This window comes from Choristoneura fumiferana, chromosome 3, assembly GCF_025370935.1.
Source record: "Choristoneura fumiferana chromosome 3, NRCan_CFum_1, whole genome shotgun sequence".
NCBI classification, from domain to species: domain Eukaryota; kingdom Metazoa; phylum Arthropoda; class Insecta; order Lepidoptera; family Tortricidae; genus Choristoneura; species Choristoneura fumiferana.
Window position 1 is genome coordinate 20,141,636 of NC_133474.1, and position 18,721 is coordinate 20,160,356.

The 18,721-nt window shown below is 39.7% G+C and overlaps 2 protein-coding genes across 3 annotated transcripts in view; one reads left to right on the forward strand and one right to left on the reverse strand.

Annotated features, from left to right (window-relative positions):
• The first annotated feature begins 143 nt into the window (after window positions 1–143).
• Tctp (translationally controlled tumor protein) lies at window positions 144–3,641 on the forward strand. The gene is made up of 3 exons (XM_074086129.1): window positions 144–255; window positions 468–726; window positions 3,238–3,641. Exons 1-3 carry the CDS (start codon window positions 228–230, stop codon window positions 3,467–3,469), a joined length of 519 nt encoding a protein of 172 aa, XP_073942230.1. The 5' UTR covers window positions 144–227; the 3' UTR covers window positions 3,470–3,641.
• Window positions 3,642–5,699: 2,058 nt separating this feature from the next.
• The window catches only part of LOC141426898 (uncharacterized), a 568,321-nt gene continuing 555,299 nt past the window's right edge, over window positions 5,700–18,721 (reverse strand). The window contains exons 8-9 of one of the 2 annotated variants that reach the window (XM_074086147.1): window positions 9,758–11,215; window positions 5,700–9,682 (exon numbers count right to left, since the gene is read on the reverse strand). In XM_074086147.1, the coding sequence (XP_073942248.1) occupies window positions 9,257–9,682; window positions 9,758–11,215 (1,884 nt within the window). In that variant the 3' untranslated portion in view covers window positions 5,700–9,256. Of the gene's footprint in view, window positions 11,216–18,721 lie in introns of both variants that reach the window. The other variant, XM_074086145.1, reaches the window with a different exon arrangement.

The window sequence follows — 18,721 nt, forward strand, 5'->3', positions numbered from 1 at the left end:
CATAATTTTAAAGTAATGATAAGAGTAACAGTATAGAAAGATTGATTTGCATAATTTTATACGTGAAATTTTCGAATTTTTTTTAGCGAACACATTTTTAGTGTTGTGACTGTGGCAACACTGTTATATCCCCTTTTTTTTTTTGAAAAGCCCTTTCCGGTTTAGTTCTTGGGGCTAGAGGCCGTTGTTTCGGTTTTTATTATTTATATCGCCCGTAATCCATCAAAATGAGAATCTATAAAGATATTATTACTGGTAATTACGTTTGTCGTGTTATAAATATGTGATTTCTGTGAATATTTTGTTAATTATGTGTATCTTTGATATCAGTTATTTTGACATTTCATTGTGCCCCTGACAGTGATGTCTCATCATCAATTTTGGTGTATAATTCTGCCACATCGACATTCGAGATGGTTACGTCTGGATTTGAGATGAGAGTAACAGGAGTTTATTGTCCTTTTCAGGTGATGAGATGTTCTCGGACACCTACAAAATGAAACTGGTCGACGAAGTAATTTACGAAGTGACTGGTAAACTAGTGACGAGATCGCAGGGCGACATCCAGATTGAGGGTTTCAACCCCTCAGCTGAGGAGGCCGATGAGGGCACCGAAAGCGCCGTGGAGAGCGGTGTAGATGTAGTTCTAAACCACAGGCTTGTGGAGACATACGCCTTTGGTGACAAAAAGTCCTACACACTGTACCTTAAAGACTACATGAAAAAGTGAGTGATAGTGGTAATTCCAGTGATCAACCGTGATCAAGGTTTGAGCATGGCGCTTTTGTTCTCTTTACTTTAGTAAAATAGTGTATTTTAACCTACAAATTTATGAAGTACTGTGACATCTGTTTTGTAGAAGCTTTTCTCGTGTTCAATGCAGTTTCATGTCATTTAAAGCATGCACAATACTATACCATGCAATGCAAATTATGGTCAGAGCTTTCACCAACATCTTCAGTCGATAGGACGTAAATGACGTTTTGACAAATCTAAATTGATGAGTCATAAGATTATTGACCTCTATTATGGCTAAGAATTTTGGTTCATCACTTTTTTGATCATTGTTCCTTAATAATTCCCTTATCTTTGTTATTGTTGGAGATGTGATGATTGCACAAGCCTTATCAGTCAAGTTAAAGGTTACAGACCTAGACCCATTAATCTAGTTCTTGTGAGTGTGTGAAAACACACTTTAATGTATAAAAAGAGAGGAGGAAGGAGTATCATGAAAGTACAGGTTGCTTAACAACACTGCAGCAAATAAATTGAATTCAATGATAATGTCTAATGATTAAATACAAGTAGATTCAATAAAATAATGATCATGTTGCATCATGAAGCATTATAGTCAAAATACCACACACAGGACTTATCACGCTACTTGTGACCACAGCCACTGTAATGTTGGCGAAAGGTCAAGGTAAATATTACTTGTGTGTGTTAGCGTGATAAGTCCTCTGCGTGATATTTTGACTATGAGTGAAGATCACAAAAGTTTAAGACATTATATGAAGCATTATATCTAAATTTTTGTAAAATTTACAAGGCCTCTGTATAAGAACTGCACTCACACTCACACAGCTAGACAAGTGACTTTACTTACTTTTCAATTTGTTCATGCCAGTTCTCGTGATCAACCTAGATACCAATGCCAGTCTTCAATCATCCCAGCTATTTTACTAAGATAGATAGTAGGATTAGTACTTATTCCAATAGCTTTTTCAGTAAATATTTTTTTTGTATTTTCTAGTAAAAATACCTTGTGTAGCATTGTTGAGGTGCCTCAACTATAATTTTTGTACTTATATGAAATTATTATTATTATTTAAATAATACACTAGCAGCTCTAAGAGCTCAGCTCTACATCACTGCACTTGTGTTTTTAGTCTTTCTTTTTTAAGTGTTAATTAAGCATTCATTAAGCATGGTTAATTAAGCTCACAAGCTTGCATCAGTGCTTTGTGGTGTTTTAGATGACTTCTTGGTTGTCCTAACAATGATGGTTAATATTTTCCATAAAAGTCAAGAATTGGCATCATCTAATACCAGAAGTTGGTTTTCAATACTTACTTTTGGAGCTTTTGATGCAATATCAATTAACTTTCACTTAGGGACATTCATTTCAATAGTGTTTGTTCAGAAAACAGGGTTAACAGTAAATTTTATTGCATGTAGTACAAGTTAGTCAAATGAGCTGTGTTGCCACTTTAACTGTGCATGTAGGGGTGCATATTAGGGGTAGATTTGCATATTTTATTGAAACTATACTATAACATAGTTTGGGATCTGTCTCAATATCATACAAATCCAGTTTCACTCCACATTCTGTTGGCATGAATTCGTGATCCTTGTATACTAGGTCATATTGTTTAATTTAAAGACCAGTCTGTTTTTCTTACATCATCCCAGCCTATTTACGTCCCACTGCTGGGCACAGGCCTCCTCCCAGAATGAGAGGGCTTGGGCCGTAGTTCCTTTTGTAACTTAACATTTTTGTACATGCTCTCTTCTCATCTTTTATAATGTTTGACAGAAAGCAAAGCAAATCGCAACTGTATTTTAGATAATGTGGCCTCAGACATTTTGTTGAATGTGGAGATGACAGTTCTCTAGTAGACATACCATACATGGTCTGTTGTTGCATTTGTTATATTTTCCATTATGAAATGTGCATCACTACATACTACATTCAATATATAATCTTGTTTATTTGCACTTGCTGTTACCCACAACTTTATCTTGAATCCTATGTTAACTTTGCAATTTACCAGAGGATTAAAGAAGTGTATGAAAATCAGGAATATAGTTGTATTCTATTAAGATATTTTTACAAACATCAATAAATACAATTTACCCCTGTATCATGCTAGTATATCGACGTTTGAAAGGAGAAAGCGACATTTTTATGAAAATTTTGAGACATAACAACAGAGAAAATTTTACTGATTCTGAACATGTATATAACTCACTATCTTAAAAAAATGATGCTTAGTCAATTTCTCCTTTCAACCATTGATATGTATATATTATCTTTGAGTCTATTAATGCATTGGTTTCCCATAAATGATTGTGGTGACATAGTCAAAGGTGGTATGCAGTGTAGATAAAATATAAACACAAATTCCCCTGCATAGATTGAACCAATTTTCTGTCTACAAGAATTTTCTAGAATTTTCTGACTGTGTGTTTTATTTCTTACCATTTTTACTAATGCACAGTTTCTCCTTATTACAGATTAGTTGAGAAGTTAAGTGAAAAGGCACCAGACCAAGTTGATGTATTCAAGACCAACATGAACAAAGTAATGAAGGACATCCTTGGCAGGTTTAAGGAACTGCAATTCTTCACTGGGGAGTCCATGGACTGTGACGGTATGGTGGCCATGTGCGAGTACAGAGAGATTGATGGCAAGCAGGTCCCTATCTTGATGTTCTTCAAGCATGGTCTTGAAGAGGAGAAATTCTAAGCTACAGTATGTGTATACTCATTCAATTCCATATGTCTACGCCTGACTCATCTTTTGTATTTATTTACATACCATGTCCATGCCTCCGACCGGCTTCCCCATCACAAGGCTGAACAATTTTGTAATATTAATGAATGTTACATAATATAAAATAAATTAATAACAGCATTTACTCCTTTGTTTTTATTGTTGTGGTCCGTTATAGGCCTAGGCCGCACTACGGCTAAGGGGCGGTTTCAGACTAGCGTTTTTGCTCGTATAAGCTCGTTTTTGGAAGCGCGTATGGGTGCGGTTTTGTTTTCTTCGAGCGTTAATACGCAGGAATACGTGCGTTAGGTTTAATCTATCGCACGGGTCTAAAAACGACCGTATACGAGCAGAAAAAACTAGTCTGAGACCGCCGCGGTTTTATTTAACCTTCAGGCACGTGCCCAGGGCCCCGCGAATCGCGATGGATTGGGGCCCCCTAGTCCCTAATCGCTTTAGTCGTCGAGCGACATGCATTATACTAAACAACACTCTACTCGCTGGCGGTGGGACTAGTGCCTAAAGCAATGACCTCATGAATTGCATCTGCAAATTTCGTGGTATACATCCATACCAGAATTCCTAATCATACAAATGAATATATTTTTTATGATTTTTGATTATTATGTACATTACTAATCCGTTCGTGGTCTATCAGATTTATCCATTCCAGCCTTATCTAGTTAAAACCTAAATCAGTACCTACGATAAATTGATAAAATATCAGTAGCAGATTTATTTGTGCACTGGGACTGGGAACGTACTCTGAAACCATTCTAGTGAAAATCGTCCATGTATTTAATCAACCTCGTATCTATCCGAATTGTATGTACAACAAATCAACACCTTAGAATTAACATAAAGATGATTCTAAAGCAATTTAATGTGGCCAGATACGAGATTGAGAAAGTAAGCGGTCGAAATGTCTTTCGAAAATGGATCTTTAGTTGGACTGAGTGGATTGAGTGAGAGAAACTTACCCCCTCATTCAATAAAATTTTGCCATTGATTTTAAAGAAATCCACTGACAGATTAAGAATTTGCGTTTACGCATTTGTGGCGTGCTGTGTAATATATATATATATAGCGTCAGGTGATTTTGATTATTGCAATTCAGTTACTTCCTACTGTTCTGGCTGGCTGGGGCTGGGGTCATTACATTAGGTAGACTCTTAAACAGCAGCCTCTAAAAATAGTTCTAAAAACTCTTTCCGTGACCTCTACCAAGTTCGATTGAACTACACTCTATAAATACAATGTACTCTATGAAATACACTTTAGGCTTTGGTTGGGCTTTGGCATATTTCGTATTCCTGCCATCTAGCGGAGCTCATCTTAAAACTTAAGCGTACTAGCGGTTCAGATATGTGGTAAATATACCGTGAGAGGGCGTTGTGTTCAAGTGTCATAATAATATTCAAGGTGCCACTGTGGTGCCATCTATTTGACGTTATGGTTTAGGTCAGGGCTTCCCAAACTTGGGGCGTCGCGTCATTGTCCCGGGGGCGTCGCGTGTCGATCTCTTTTTTTTCTTATTATGTTTTGATTTCGTTCTTATTTTCTAATAGAAATTAAAAAATGTCCAAATATAATGTTTTTCTGATGACCTGCTACTAGGCTTGTACTAAAATTAGTAAGTATTTTTGGGGCCGGGTCGAGGGGCGTCGTAAAAAAAATGTCAAAGTCCCAAGGGCGACACAGTACAAATAAGTTTGGGAAGCCCTGGTTTAGATTGTTAAAGACAACCAAAAATTGCAGATTATTCTATGATCAAACATTGATATTGATTCTATGGTCGAAGAACTGATAATCGCTGGGGCAAACGAGTTCTTGAGTGGAGACCGCGAATCGGCAAGCGTGCCGTAGGATGCCCTCAGACTAGGTGGAGCGATGATCTTCGCAGGTTAGCTGGCAAGAACTGGATGAGACTGGCCGAGGATCGTGCTCAGTGGCGTGCAACTGAGATATGTCCAGCAGTGGACTAAGATAGGCCGGTGATGATGATGATGATGATCAAAACAGGTTTCATCAGTACCTACTGATCCACAAGTTGTAAATTATGTTATTCATTAGCAATAACGACGCAAGCAATGACGAATAGATAGCTCTAGGGTCGTTATAGTATATACTATATATACTACAGATATAGTTTGTATTTTTGTTACACGTAATGCAGGTATCTCGATCAAGAAAAAAACAATCGTTAATTTGAGGTATGTTATATTATCGAGTTTGTATGTAGGTAATAACTACAATAAAATACAGAAATGACCGATGATTCTATTACAACATTGTGTAGACAATGCTATGTACACTAATCACAATTTCTCATATGTATTCATTAAGTTGTATACACGTTAGGCATCAAGAGGCACGAGCGTATGCCGATATTGCTTAGTCTTTAATTTCTCCATATTTACATGAACAATATGCCACAAGATCAAGTCAGTAGGATCATGTTCAGAAGTAAGATTTAGAAAAGTTATTATTATTAAGTACATTCGTTACATGTTCATGAACAACCCACGCTGGGAATTGAAAAAAAAAAATATTCGAATGCTGCTCTGACGCGGTTGTATGGAAAGTACGATAGGTACAAAGGGTGCAGGTAATGCCACCAGAGGTGAGGTCACGCACACAATAACATCTCGTGTAATGTAATGACAGCAGGATTTTGACATTTACTCATTCATTTCATTCATTCACCTTTTCAGCAATCAGTTCTTTTTGTAGCTGTGTGTGTAATCGTTCAGTTCAACTCTCGTGGCACTACCTACCTATATTTGTCGACTCAGAATGAATGACGGTAAACCTCGTACATTATTGTCGTTCATTCCCGGTCGATAATAATAGGTGCATTTGGTAGTACCTACATGTATGTAGGTAGCCACCTTTTTGTAGCCGATATATACGAATACAAATACACTCAGATGCTGTCATGTTTCAAAAGAATTCGACATATCGTCACTACTTTCAAAAAAGCTCTTTCTTCTTTGACCGAACTTTATTTCAAGGGTCAACTTTGTAGACGTATTATTGTTTGAGATAGGTACAGTCAAGGGCAAAGATGCAAAAATATGTATACACGGCCTTAATGTTAAGTGCATAAAGTGGTGTATACATATTTTTGTAACTTTGGCCGTGTCGATATCTTTGCCCTTGACTGTACGAGATTTTTCAGAGTAGTGACGAGATGGAACTTCTTTAGAGTGAAGATTACCTGCCTATAATGTCTAACCACACTTGAATTCAAAATTGTTTTCACCGCTTCTTTCTATCACACGGCATAAGACGAGGGTAGAAAGAGATGATGAATGCGATCACAAACGTCAGCGCGTAAGACAATACGGCCTCGTGTTGCCAGACCCCCACTTATAAAGCTGAGTTTAGACATGTGCGAGGCCGTAAAGCCAATGAGTTTGTAGTGGTCGATCGAGCGCCGCAATGTAATGCAACTTGCACGATTTCTCTTACAAGTCTAAACTCGACTTAAGGGTAGAAATTAATCATGACCGCTACTGTCTACATAACTGGCATATTTTTAATTATAAATGCTTAAATATGGCATTTTTTTTCAAGAATATTTATTTCCTCTGTCATCTGTTTCCTACTCTTTTCTGTGGGAGTCCATTGCTTGACCATGTTTATGTTACAGATTTCGTCGAGATTTTTAATAAGCTTTGATCTTAACACAAATCTCAATTCGAGCTTTTAGGAAAGCTTTGTAATTTCTTTATTCAAGTTGTACCTACTTAACAATTCGGCTTAAACTTTTCTGCTTTTATTTATAGCTTAGAATGGTTAAAACATTGGACACAACGATTTCATAAGAAATATTGCGACAGTGGTTATCACACTAACATCACATCCCGCTGCGGTGTGGGGTGCTAAGGTTTTTCACTTTGACAGCTTTGACTGTAGAATCTTCATTTATTTACAAAAACCGTATGGTATAACGCACTGACTCCGCGTCTCCGTGCGGGGGTAGATACAAATTTGGCTGCGAGTTTCTATCCGCTCACCGCAGCGCGTGCGGCGGCAGTGTGATGCCCGCTTTACAAAAGATTTAGGGTATTCCTAGCTCATAGATAACAAATATTTCTAAGTGCTTCAAAAATAACTGAACACTACCGGCCGGGCTCATATTACTAAATCAGAAATCATTGGTATTTCCTTTTGTACAAACGGGATTGTTCGTTACTTCTAACATCTACCTACTTTAGGACGCTGTTTTGCAATACTGAGTCAACCCACTGTCATTTTGCAATACAATGTAAACTGTTAAACCGAGTTTAGTCTTGCAAGAAAACATTGCGAGGCCGTAAAGCCAACGAGTTTGTAGCGGTCAATCGAGCGCCTCTATGTAATGCAAACTCGGCCAATTTATTTTCTAAGGGTTGACATTGTATTGCAGAATTAATCAGGGTTGACACACTATTGCATAACAGCGTCCTTATAATGTTTACATTTCTAAAATGTCTAACCGAAAGAAAAATGAATTAAGTAGGTCAAAATTCAGCGTTTTTTCGGCAAATATTTTTGTGAGACGATGCACAGAGTTGACTTTTTATAAAAAGGAAACACAGAACGGATGCCGAGTTTAGTTTGGTCAAAGTTGCTACGACTTTTCTCTCGTTATTCGAAACGTTTGAATATTGACCCAACTTAGTTTGTGTACAAAAAATATTATTGTACGATTTCTAGTTTATTAATATCAGCCCTATTTCGTTTGTGAATAATATCTCTATAACAGTTTTAATATTATGTATTGCTTTTTTAGTAGCACACTTATTGTAGCTGATTAAAGTATCAACATCTCTTAGATTAAATATTTTATTTTAACGTATTCTGCGATGGACATGACTGAAAATGATGCTTAAATAACAATAAATCATCGTACATAATATGTCGTTGCGAAAGAGAGTAAAACATAATTACACTGAAAATTAAGTAGGTCGTTTAGTAACATGACTTGGTGAATAGAATTGAGTGTTAAGTTAATAAAGGTAAGAAGTGGGTGCTGTCGTATCTACACAATACGAAATACAGTGTATTGACATTAGTGACAAGTAGAAAATCTCATACATAGAGGATATCAGTCAATAGCAAATAACATAATTCATACGAATGTATGTGAAACCCCGAAATAATTATATGACAAGAAGAACAAGATCGTATTAAATTTTATAAATATCTCAATGTAGTATAAATATATTTACATTCATTAATTCTACAATAGGTTACCTATATCTTCATATTGGTGTCTTATTTAACGCACACTTAATTTATTAAAAAATTAGATATTAAAAAAGATTTTCTTATGGAATGGTTTTTGTACAAAATCAAATACAAAGTCTACCGCTCGGGTAGCAGAACTTACGATCACATAGTTGATGATGTATTACATTAGAGGAGCTGCGGCGGCGCCGCTGGCTCGCGACTAGTCTGTACACCGCGGGGCGCCTCGGCTGAAAGTCTCACTTTCATGCACCCCGCCGACTAATCGAAAAATAGATCCATCACTACTTAATTTATAATTTACAAATAAGGTACTCTCTTAAACCGAACACGATACGGGTAGTCCTCGTGGCCGCGCGCGCGCCGATCCCGAGCACTAAACGTCACTAACCACTCTACACTACGTCCCTTCACGAGTCCTCCATAAAAAAACTTAATGGAATGAAGATTTATTGCTATTAGAAGATCACAAACGATTCCAAATAGTCAGTCCAGCGGGCCTCCCCGGTCGGCCGGCGGGCTTCAACAGTTGAAGGTGTTGGAGTGCGGGCAAGCGCGCGCGTACTCGCCGCGGCCCTCCGCGATGACGGAGTATTCGGGCTCGCTGTAGTCGGGCTCCGGCGCGCGCCGCGGGAAGCCCAGCACGGTCTCGGACGGCCGCAGGTAACCGTTGTCCTGCTTGCGCGGGAAGCCGCAGCCGCGCGGCGGCGCCACGTTGCGCGTGAAGTTGTCGGGCGCGGCGCGCGCCTTGCGCTCCGGCAGCGACCGCAGCGAGCCGTTGTTGAGCGCGTGCGCGGCCGGCGCGCCGTTGTTGAGCGTGGGCGCGCGCTCGCCGCCGCCGCCGATGTACGTGAAGCCGCTGGCCGGCAGCGTGCCGCCGCCCGCGCGCCGCCGCCCCGAGCCCTGTCCCGACATGAAGAACACGCTCGGGGAGGCGTAAAGCTCTAGCTACAGCTCCGTCACCGGGATGGGGCGGAGGCCGGGCGCGGGCGCGGGGTACTGCGCGGGGTGGATGCCGCGCACCACGCAGTCGTCCTCGGTGGAGATGGGCTTGTGGTACTCGAGGTCTTTGCGCATGGCGCGCTTGTTCCATTTGTAGTCCTTTAGCTTCTCGCGCATGCTCTTGCGGTAGCGGTAGAGCACGAGCACGAGCGAGGCGAGCGAGGCCACGCCGGCCACCACGGCCACGCAGATGATGGTCTGCTGCCGCGTGTCGTGCAGCTCGCAGCCGAGCGCGTCGGCGCCCAGCAGCCGCAGCGGCTTGTCCTTCACGTGGTCGGGGCCCGCGCACTGGATCTGACTGAAGTTACTCTTCTCGTTCAGCAACTCGTGCAGCCAGAGCAGCTGGCAGCCGCAGAATAGGGGATTATCGGTCATGTCCAACTGTTTGAGCTCCTTCCCGACGAAGACCGTTTCGCTGAGCGTCATTATGGCGTTGTCTCGCAGAGACACATGTTTCAGTTTCGGCAAGCCGAGCAGGGTGCCCTCCTCTATCACCGCTAGTTTCTTGTTGTTGGTCAGCACGACCGTTTCTAAGTTGATGTTGTCCTCGAGAGATCGTTTCGCGATTCTCTCCATCTGCGCCGCACCAGTGATATCGAGCAGTTTAAGATTTTTTAAGCCTCTGAACGAGTGGCTTTCTAGAGCTAAAAAATCATTTTGGCCTATGTACAGTTCCTCTAATCTGGTGAGTCCACTCAATTGCTGAGTAGGTACTACGCTTAACCTATTCCCGAACAGATTGAGACTCCTAAGTCCCGGAAGACCTCTGAATGCGTTTTCGCTTATATTGAAGAGTCCAGCTCCATTCAAGTCCAGCACGGCGAGACGGTTCAAGCCGGCGAAAGCATCATCGGGCAAAAAAGAGAATGCGTTTAATCCAACGTGGAGCTCCGCGAGGCTCCCTAAAAGGCTAAAAGAAGTCGTCGGCACAGAGCTTAACTGATTATCATCTAAGTAAAGTATTCTCAGCGCTGTCAAATTGGCGAAGGCTCGGGGCTCGATCCTCGATATCCTATTCTGACCCAGGTTTAGTTCTTCTAATCTCGGCAGAGTCGCGAAAACGCCATTTGTGAGCTCCTCGAGGAAGTTCCGCTTCAGGTTCAGGACCGTCAGCGAATTCAATCCCTGAAACGTGGTGTTGGTCACGGAGGATATTTTGTTATGGTTGAGATGTAGTTCTTGTAGCTTCCGTTGGTAGCTGAAGCTTCTGGTGGGGATGTTGACGAGGTGGTTCTGAGAGAGGTCGAGGTGTTGGAGTTCTGCGTAGAACTGCATGGAGCTGTCGATGGTTTTGATTTTGTTGTTGCGGATGATGAGCCGTTGGATGGAGGGGTTGAGGGCAATAGGTAGGACGTCGAGGCGGCTCTCTTCGCAGACGACCACCAGCGTGTCGTCGTTGCAGGAGCAGCCGCCGGGGCAGTTCGCCAGCGCGGCTGCGCCACTGCGCCACGCGAGCAGCTCCAGCGATATCAGCACCACCTGGAAAACAAACGAAAATCCATGTTATTCTCTAGTTCAATGATATGATAACGTACTAAAAGTTGACGATTAATGGGCAAAGAGAAGGGTAAAAGACCCAGAGCACGTACCTAGTCACAAACATGGTCTGATCGTGAAGCGATTCAAAAAAAGATAGGAGCAGGTGGCGAAAGATTGTGGATGGAATTTGTTGGGATCATAATTCGCAACATTTGATTGAGGAGGAAAGTTGATGAAATTGCCAAAATTCAATAAGCGTAGGCGATTATCAAAAATAATGAAACCATTATGGGTCTCTGTCGAAGCCGGTTTCGGTTTATTTCGGAGTTTTGGGTATTATAGTTCTGTTAAATGTCGGTAGTTTATTAGGCAGTTTTATACATAGCTTCTTATAATTTTAATGTCTTAAAATTTTGGAATTATTTGAAAGTAGAAAAAGCAATGAATAGTAAATAAAACATTAAACAGATCTGTATCGAATGAATTGAGTAATGTTAAAAAAGAAATACAAAACCAGCTAAAACTAATGGTACCACTTAACCTTTATAAACGAAGATTTCTCATTGAATTTTGCATTAGGTACAGTAAAGCTGTGTTTCATAGACCGAGTAAATAAAACTCTTTCATCAATTTAACCTTTGATAGCCGAAATTACCCGGGGCCTTTGTGAATTAAATGTTTTGTTTAATAATGATAAAGTAATACATAAAATTGATTGCTTGGTCCATGATAAATTAAACTGAATCAGTGTAAGGGGAGCGTGCCGGGAACATCGCGGAGAGGGAAATAAAATGATATTGGAATGGGAATTTTGCACAGTTTTAATTTATTAAAATGCGCCCCGACGAGGCGCTCGGGGCAGCGTCTTTGAATCAAAGACTAGCGCTTTTATTACTTTTCCTCTTTTCAACAATTAGCAGCGAGTCGGAGTAGAGCACAGCCTCTAGAATTACAAACGTAGACTTTAAATTCTGTTACCGTGATTGCTGACTGACGCTGCACCGAAAGCTCCCTCAAAAGAGCAGATAAGTAAATAAGTTTATTAGCTTCGCGAGAGGACTCGGCAGGATGACAATTGGAATGGGTATTCGAGATGGCTAGCTCCGACTCGTTCGCTTGCAACTAACTAAATCAGTTATTGGAACAAAATACTTCGTCTTATTACGTACTTGGATTTAACTTCGCTGTTTTGTTCAACGATGAGTTTTGCTTTTCTATTATCTATTGTGTTCGAAGTTGCCCAACGGATAATGTCCGCCGAACAATCGTGGAAAGAGGTTATTATTTATATGTTTTCTATTTTCCTTCGTAACGTTGAACCGTTGTACGGATACAGCAAAGTTTTTGATTGAGTTGATAAAAGTATGCAGTAAACTTCTCCATTCATGTATAGGTAAGTGTTATTATAGTGTAAATTGCAACCTAAGAGGGTACAGGCAACTACGAGAACTAAACAAATATAAAAAGACGTGATCCCTGACACTTCGTAATAGCCAGTATCATGGTGCCAACGGAAGACCAGCGTGAGCCGCAAGCCGCAAGGTTGACATCATGCTTACTTGGGATCATTCCGTGACAAAATTTGTCTCGATTTCCGCGATTCTTTTTTCTCTGCTTTGTAAATATCACGAATAAATGTTTTTCTTTCTTTCTTCCTAGTATCTAACCCTTGCACACAATAAATCACTTAACAACAGTTAAAGAAAAAAAATCGTTATTGGGTACTAACTATCCGGACCACTTTGTTTTGCAACACGCAAAAACGCGAGTTCATCTCAGCATGCGCTATTTGCCGCTATTGATTTAAAATCATCCGCTCGATTAATATCTACCTACTCAATTTCAAAATTCGAACGCGCCAACGCGTAAACCCGAAATAGTCAGTTTTGTGCAACGTTATGCATTCCATTTCCGGGTATCTGTTGTCCCATTTAACGAATCGGCCGGTGCAAATCAGAGCTAAAATGCGATATTCACGTTATTCGCAAACAGTAAGGCGTTCGTTTTGGAATCGGAAAATTTCCGCCGAAATCCAATAACGTGTACCTACGTTTGGACACGCGAGCGATTTCCGGGTAGTTTACGAGCGCCCGCTGCGCAGCTTTTTAGTCGACTACGGAAAGTCATTGACGAAAATTGCAGTTTGATTAAGAAATTTAGGATTTAAAACGCTCACGAACATTCTTGCAACCGGTTTAAACGTAAAACATTGTTGTTTAGGAAAAACGGTACGAATTTGTTAGGTGACTAGATGTATTTTCATCATCATCATCACATCATCAGCTTATAGCAGTCCACTGCTGGACATAGGCCTCTTCCATAGCGCGCCACAACACTCTGTCTTCAGCCCCTCGCATCCATCCGCCGCCAGCGTGCCTTTACATACTCAAAAAGGCAAGAATAAAACCATTTCAAAAAAACTTTATTGATTTTATTTAAGACTCCGATTTAGTTGCCGGTTTCCTCTTTCTCTTTCATGTGAAAAAATAATGTAAATAGAAATTTTAATTTTTGTTGCCAAAATTCTTTAGTTTGCGATGGATAACAATACTGAACGATTTACTTTTGTTACGAGTTTGTTGGTGTACATAAATAAACAAATAAATAAAATGAGACATTTTGGGACACTACGTTATTAAGCTCGGTTACACCCTACCTACCGTATTTATTTCGCAAATCGGAGACGTAAATGTTTTTTTTTATAAACGCTTATATGTATGTTAACAAAATCTATCTAAAGAAGATAGGGAGGCCATTTTGTTTTGCCATTTTGTATTTTGTTTAGCCGCCTTGCAGTCAAAATTCCATGGTGCAAGCACAGGTAATGAACAGTTTTATTAAGCCGTAAACATAACAGCGGCTCAGAATGATCTTAAGCGTAAAAAGTGTACTCCCGTTTACAATGTAAAATGAAGTGGACGGTTTATGAGCGGCGGATGTATTAGTGGCCGTAATAAAATAACCGGCTCATACATTGTGCGTACAAAGTTGGTACATACCTACTGGCAAAATAAGTAGAAATTATCAGAGTACGTCTACTTCGTTAGAGTACGGTGCGTACAGCAGTGGTCAAGCCACTGTATGTAGGACTGTACTTGGCTGAGCGGAATGATAGGGTGAATGACAGATGTGGATTGTGGAAGAATGGGAGAGAGAGTGAATGGAGAAAAAATGAGTGAATGATGAAAAAAAAATTAAGAGGGCGGACATGAGAAGGTGTCTTTGTGTAAATATTCTAGTTTTTGAGAAATACAGTGCTTGAAGTCAACAAAATCTCTTTTAATGGTTACCCGAGCCTACATACATTTTTGACAGGTTATCCTGAGAGCGAGAACTGCATTTAGGTACTATTTTTCGCTTCCACTGTCAACCGTCGATGGACTAAGTATCTGGCCTGGCCAGGAATTTTTATACACGAATTGCGTCCATAACTAATAAGTAGGTAAGTATAAAGATATTTTTGCACTTCGGCCGTTCGAGACTCTTTGCCCAAAAAATCCTATTTTTCGCTTCCACTGTCAACGTCGATGGACTTATCTGGCCTCCCAAATTTTTGAAATAATCGAATTGCGTCCTCACTAAATAAAGTATTACAACCATTTAAATTTAAAAGAGGTAGAGTAGTCACAAGCGTTAATTTGAGACTCATTTGTCAAAAAATCCTTTGAATCTGAATACAAAATGTTGACAGATATTTCAAACTTAAGTGCGCGCCAAATTAACGATCGTGACACATGATGTATTCTGTAAAAACAGTATTACAACCATTTATCCTACTAATGGCACATTGGTGTAAAGTTTGTGAGTGAGTGAGTATGTGAGTGAGGATGACGTGAGTGAGTGAGTAGATGTTTTTAAGCCCACGCTGAACGGCTGCGACGGATTGGATGAATTTGGCGAAAGTTAGTTTATAACCTGGCATTAAAATATGAGGCGCACTTTTTCATCCTGGTATTCTAGGTAGCTCTAAATACTCGAAATAAAAGAACCTCTGGCTTAAAGTCATTCAAATTTGTTATGTAGGTTTTGGACGTTTGGAATAAAAGATAGGTGAATTTTTGAAACAGCGATATTCCCACGGATACCTAGGGGTTATCTTTGAATAACAACCGCAGGGCTTAGAGTTATTGAAAATTTAGTATGTAGGTAGCTGACCTCTGGAATAAAACATAGGCTATTTTCATATTTATCCCGATATTCCCCCATAAAAATAGGGATGCCAATCTTGAATAATCCCCGTTGGGCTTAAGGGAGAAAAGGTTTCCGTAGGTAGCTAGACGTCTCAATAACACGACAAGGACTTTTTGACTCGATATTCCACGGGATACCTAGGGATAAAATCTCGAAATAACAACCACTGGGCTTAGAGCCATTGAAATTTGAGTTGTAGTAGCTGGACCTCTGGTATAACACATAATCTATTTTTACCCCGATATTCCTCACGGATAGGATACAATCTTGAATATTAAACCGCTGAGCTTAGAGTCATGAAATTTGGTATGTAGGAAGCTGGAGTCTAGAAAACACATAGACGACTTTTTGACCCGATATTACACGGATACTAGGAATAAAATGTCGAAATAAAAAACCGCTACGCTTAGCGGCATGAAATTTGGATTAAGGTAAGCCGTATGTCTGGAATAACACATTAAGTACGCTACTTTTTATCCCGATATTCCCACGGTATAGTTTTGTAACTAAGGGACCCCATACATCCCTGTATTATTATTATTATTTCGTAATTTTTTTCTTTACTTGTATACTGTAGTTTTTAAGTATTTTATTGTAATATTTATTTGAAAAAATGACTTTTGCCAAGTTTCTTGCGACGCATTCTTCTAGGCAATAATGGTCTTTCCGGAAAGCGCTGTAATATAAAAATGACGTGTAAAAGTGCCCGTTGCGGCCTATTTTACTGAGTAAATGATTTGAATTTGAATTTTGCATTTGAATTGCGATTAGGGAAAATTTTTGAAACTTCAGCACTGGGTTTAAGAGTCTTAATTTTGTACAGTATTCACAACACAACCTCATGAAGACCACGATATTAAATATTGGAATTTCCAGGGAATTTTGTAAAATCCCGAAAATTTCAATTGCAGCTACCACCACCGAATAGTTTACGCGTGCGAAGCCGCGGTAAAAGCTAGTAATTAATAAGATTTACACAACTCCGCTACCGACGAAGCAATAAATCGTTTGTCACCTCCACTCAGCGTTGTAGTTTGAACGCACAATGCTGCCAGATTAAAGTCAAACATAGTGCGCGCCAATAAAGAGTAACAATTTGTATTCTGCAAAAAAGACGTTTTCTAAGAAACTACGTTTATTTAAGCCCGTGGCACATTGGTCTAGATTTCTAGAGAGTGCCCAGGATTTTCCTCAGGATGACGTGCAAGGAGTGTTAGATTATTAAGCCCGACGCGATATGGAGCTCGGTGCGGCGGGATTTGTTAAAATAAATTAGGTTCGTAGATTCAGCTGGCAACACTGAAAATATCGTGAGAGCGCATCGTTCACGCGGGTATCTTTCTGTCTTAAAATAAATTCAAACTGTTGTTACTGGCAAGTTTCGTGTGTTGCACAAAAAAGAATAAAAGAATTTAAAAGGAAACAGCGGACGCAACGTTTCCGTGTAGATCATTTAATGAGGGTTATCGTTTTTTGTCTCAATAGATGGCGCACTGTTGCGTGAAGGTTTTTAAGTATGACTTTCAAAGTCTGTTATTATGGGCGTGAAAACAAAGTTTAGATTAAAATCAAATTTAATACACCTTAAAACGTACCATAAAAACATCGAGCATGCCACAGTGTTGCATAGTCCCGTTTTGTTCGGAAATAAGGAGGACAAAGGTTTCCGAAAGACAAAACTGTCTCAAAACACAGACATTCATTGCCCCGAAACGCATATTTGACAAAATTAATTTCAGATATTGCAAAATATTCACAAAACTATTCTAATTATAAATAAACGCGCGTAGCTCACCCAAAAACTATGAGATCTGACATTTCGGAGACCTCGCGCTACACTAGCGCCTCTAGCGGCGAATTCATACGCGATAGCCCTCATTGACGGCACCAGCGACTAGTGATTTTGTTTAATTCAAACAAAAGCAGCGCGCCTCCACAGAATTGGAACACTCATACATATTCAAAATGGTTTTTACCCTTTCTTGTTTTCCACGAGTGTATTATACAGGGTGTACTGGAAAGCGTAAATTATCTTCGGGTAGGCGCACAAAAATGCCGTAAAGAGTCGGGAGCGTAGAATATGCAAATCGTAATTGCGGTCGCGCCGGGAAAATGCGTACTTTACAGCACCGGGTTTAAATAAAGAACCAGCATTGTGTGGTTAACGCTTACAATATATTGGGTGCTTATGTTCCTTGTGTGTGAGCGAGTTTATTTTATTATTTTCCAAGTCGAGGTTGTTGAGTGTACCTGGACCTACGCTACAGTAAGAAATTGGCAGCTAGTAGGTATTTTACAAATGAAAAATATAAACTGTAAAATTTGGTAACAGTGTTTTTATCACAGAAGTTGGGTACTTAATTTGTTAGATACCACGCCAAGTGCCATACCAAGTGGAAGTGGATGGCCAAGTGGTTAGAGAACCTGACTACGAAGCTTGAGGTCCGGGATCATTCCCGGCCGGGGCAGAAATTTGTATGAATAATACGAATGTTTGTACTCTGGTCATGGACGTTAAATATGTATTTATCTATATAAGTATGTTTATCCGTTGCCTAGTATCTCCGTGCTAGTATTCCGTGAAGGCTTTGCTTGCTACGTCAATGGTGTCAAGTGTCCCATGATATTTATTTTATTTATTTATTTTATACTTGAATTAGAGCGTTATTTTAAAAAGAATTTTTAAATTATTATTTTAATTATATAATACAATAATAATTTATTAAAAACAGTATACAATTTATAAAGTTTTAAAAGTAGGTATTTTTTAAAGAATATTTCAAGTTATGAAGGCCCGTATTCCCTGTATAACTACCCAATAATTCGTTTCAATTAAATCCCCGACGAGACCGCGCGGTCTCTGGGGCCGTCAAATGAGAATTAATACGTGTGTGCTCCATAAATCTTGCTAGTATTATAAATGCAAAAGTTTTTGCGTAGTGCGTGAGTGTGTTCACACTTTGACGATAAAACTGCTGGGTGGATTTCGATACTTGGTATGGATAGATGGAAGTCGGGAATAACACATACGCTACTTTTTAATTCGACATTCCCACGGGATCAAGCTAAAAGTCTTAGGTGCCTAAAGTTTTTTTATTTTTTAACAACAGCAGTGCAAAAGTGTGGCACTGGCAGGATCACCTATGTGATAGTGGGAGTTGATGCAACGGTGCCGAGTAAGTACTGTCTGTATTCTATATATAAGCTTACGACTATTATCTCCAAGTCGAGCATAAGTATATTTATTTCAAATATTGAGAGAATGTGAGTGTGGTGCAATCCACCTTACAGCGCTAGCGAAACAGAACACTATTG

Bases quoted from the DNA above. Each gene is read 5' to 3' on its own strand.
- Tctp (XM_074086129.1), top strand. From the start codon at position 228: ATGAGAATCTATAAAGATATTATTACTG. The intron at 256-467 runs GTAATTACGTTT...TGTCCTTTTCAG, and splicing joins CTATAAAGATATTATTACTG to GTGATGAGATGTTCTCGGAC. The intron at 727-3,237 runs GTGAGTGATAGT...TCCTTATTACAG, and splicing joins CTTAAAGACTACATGAAAAA to ATTAGTTGAGAAGTTAAGTG.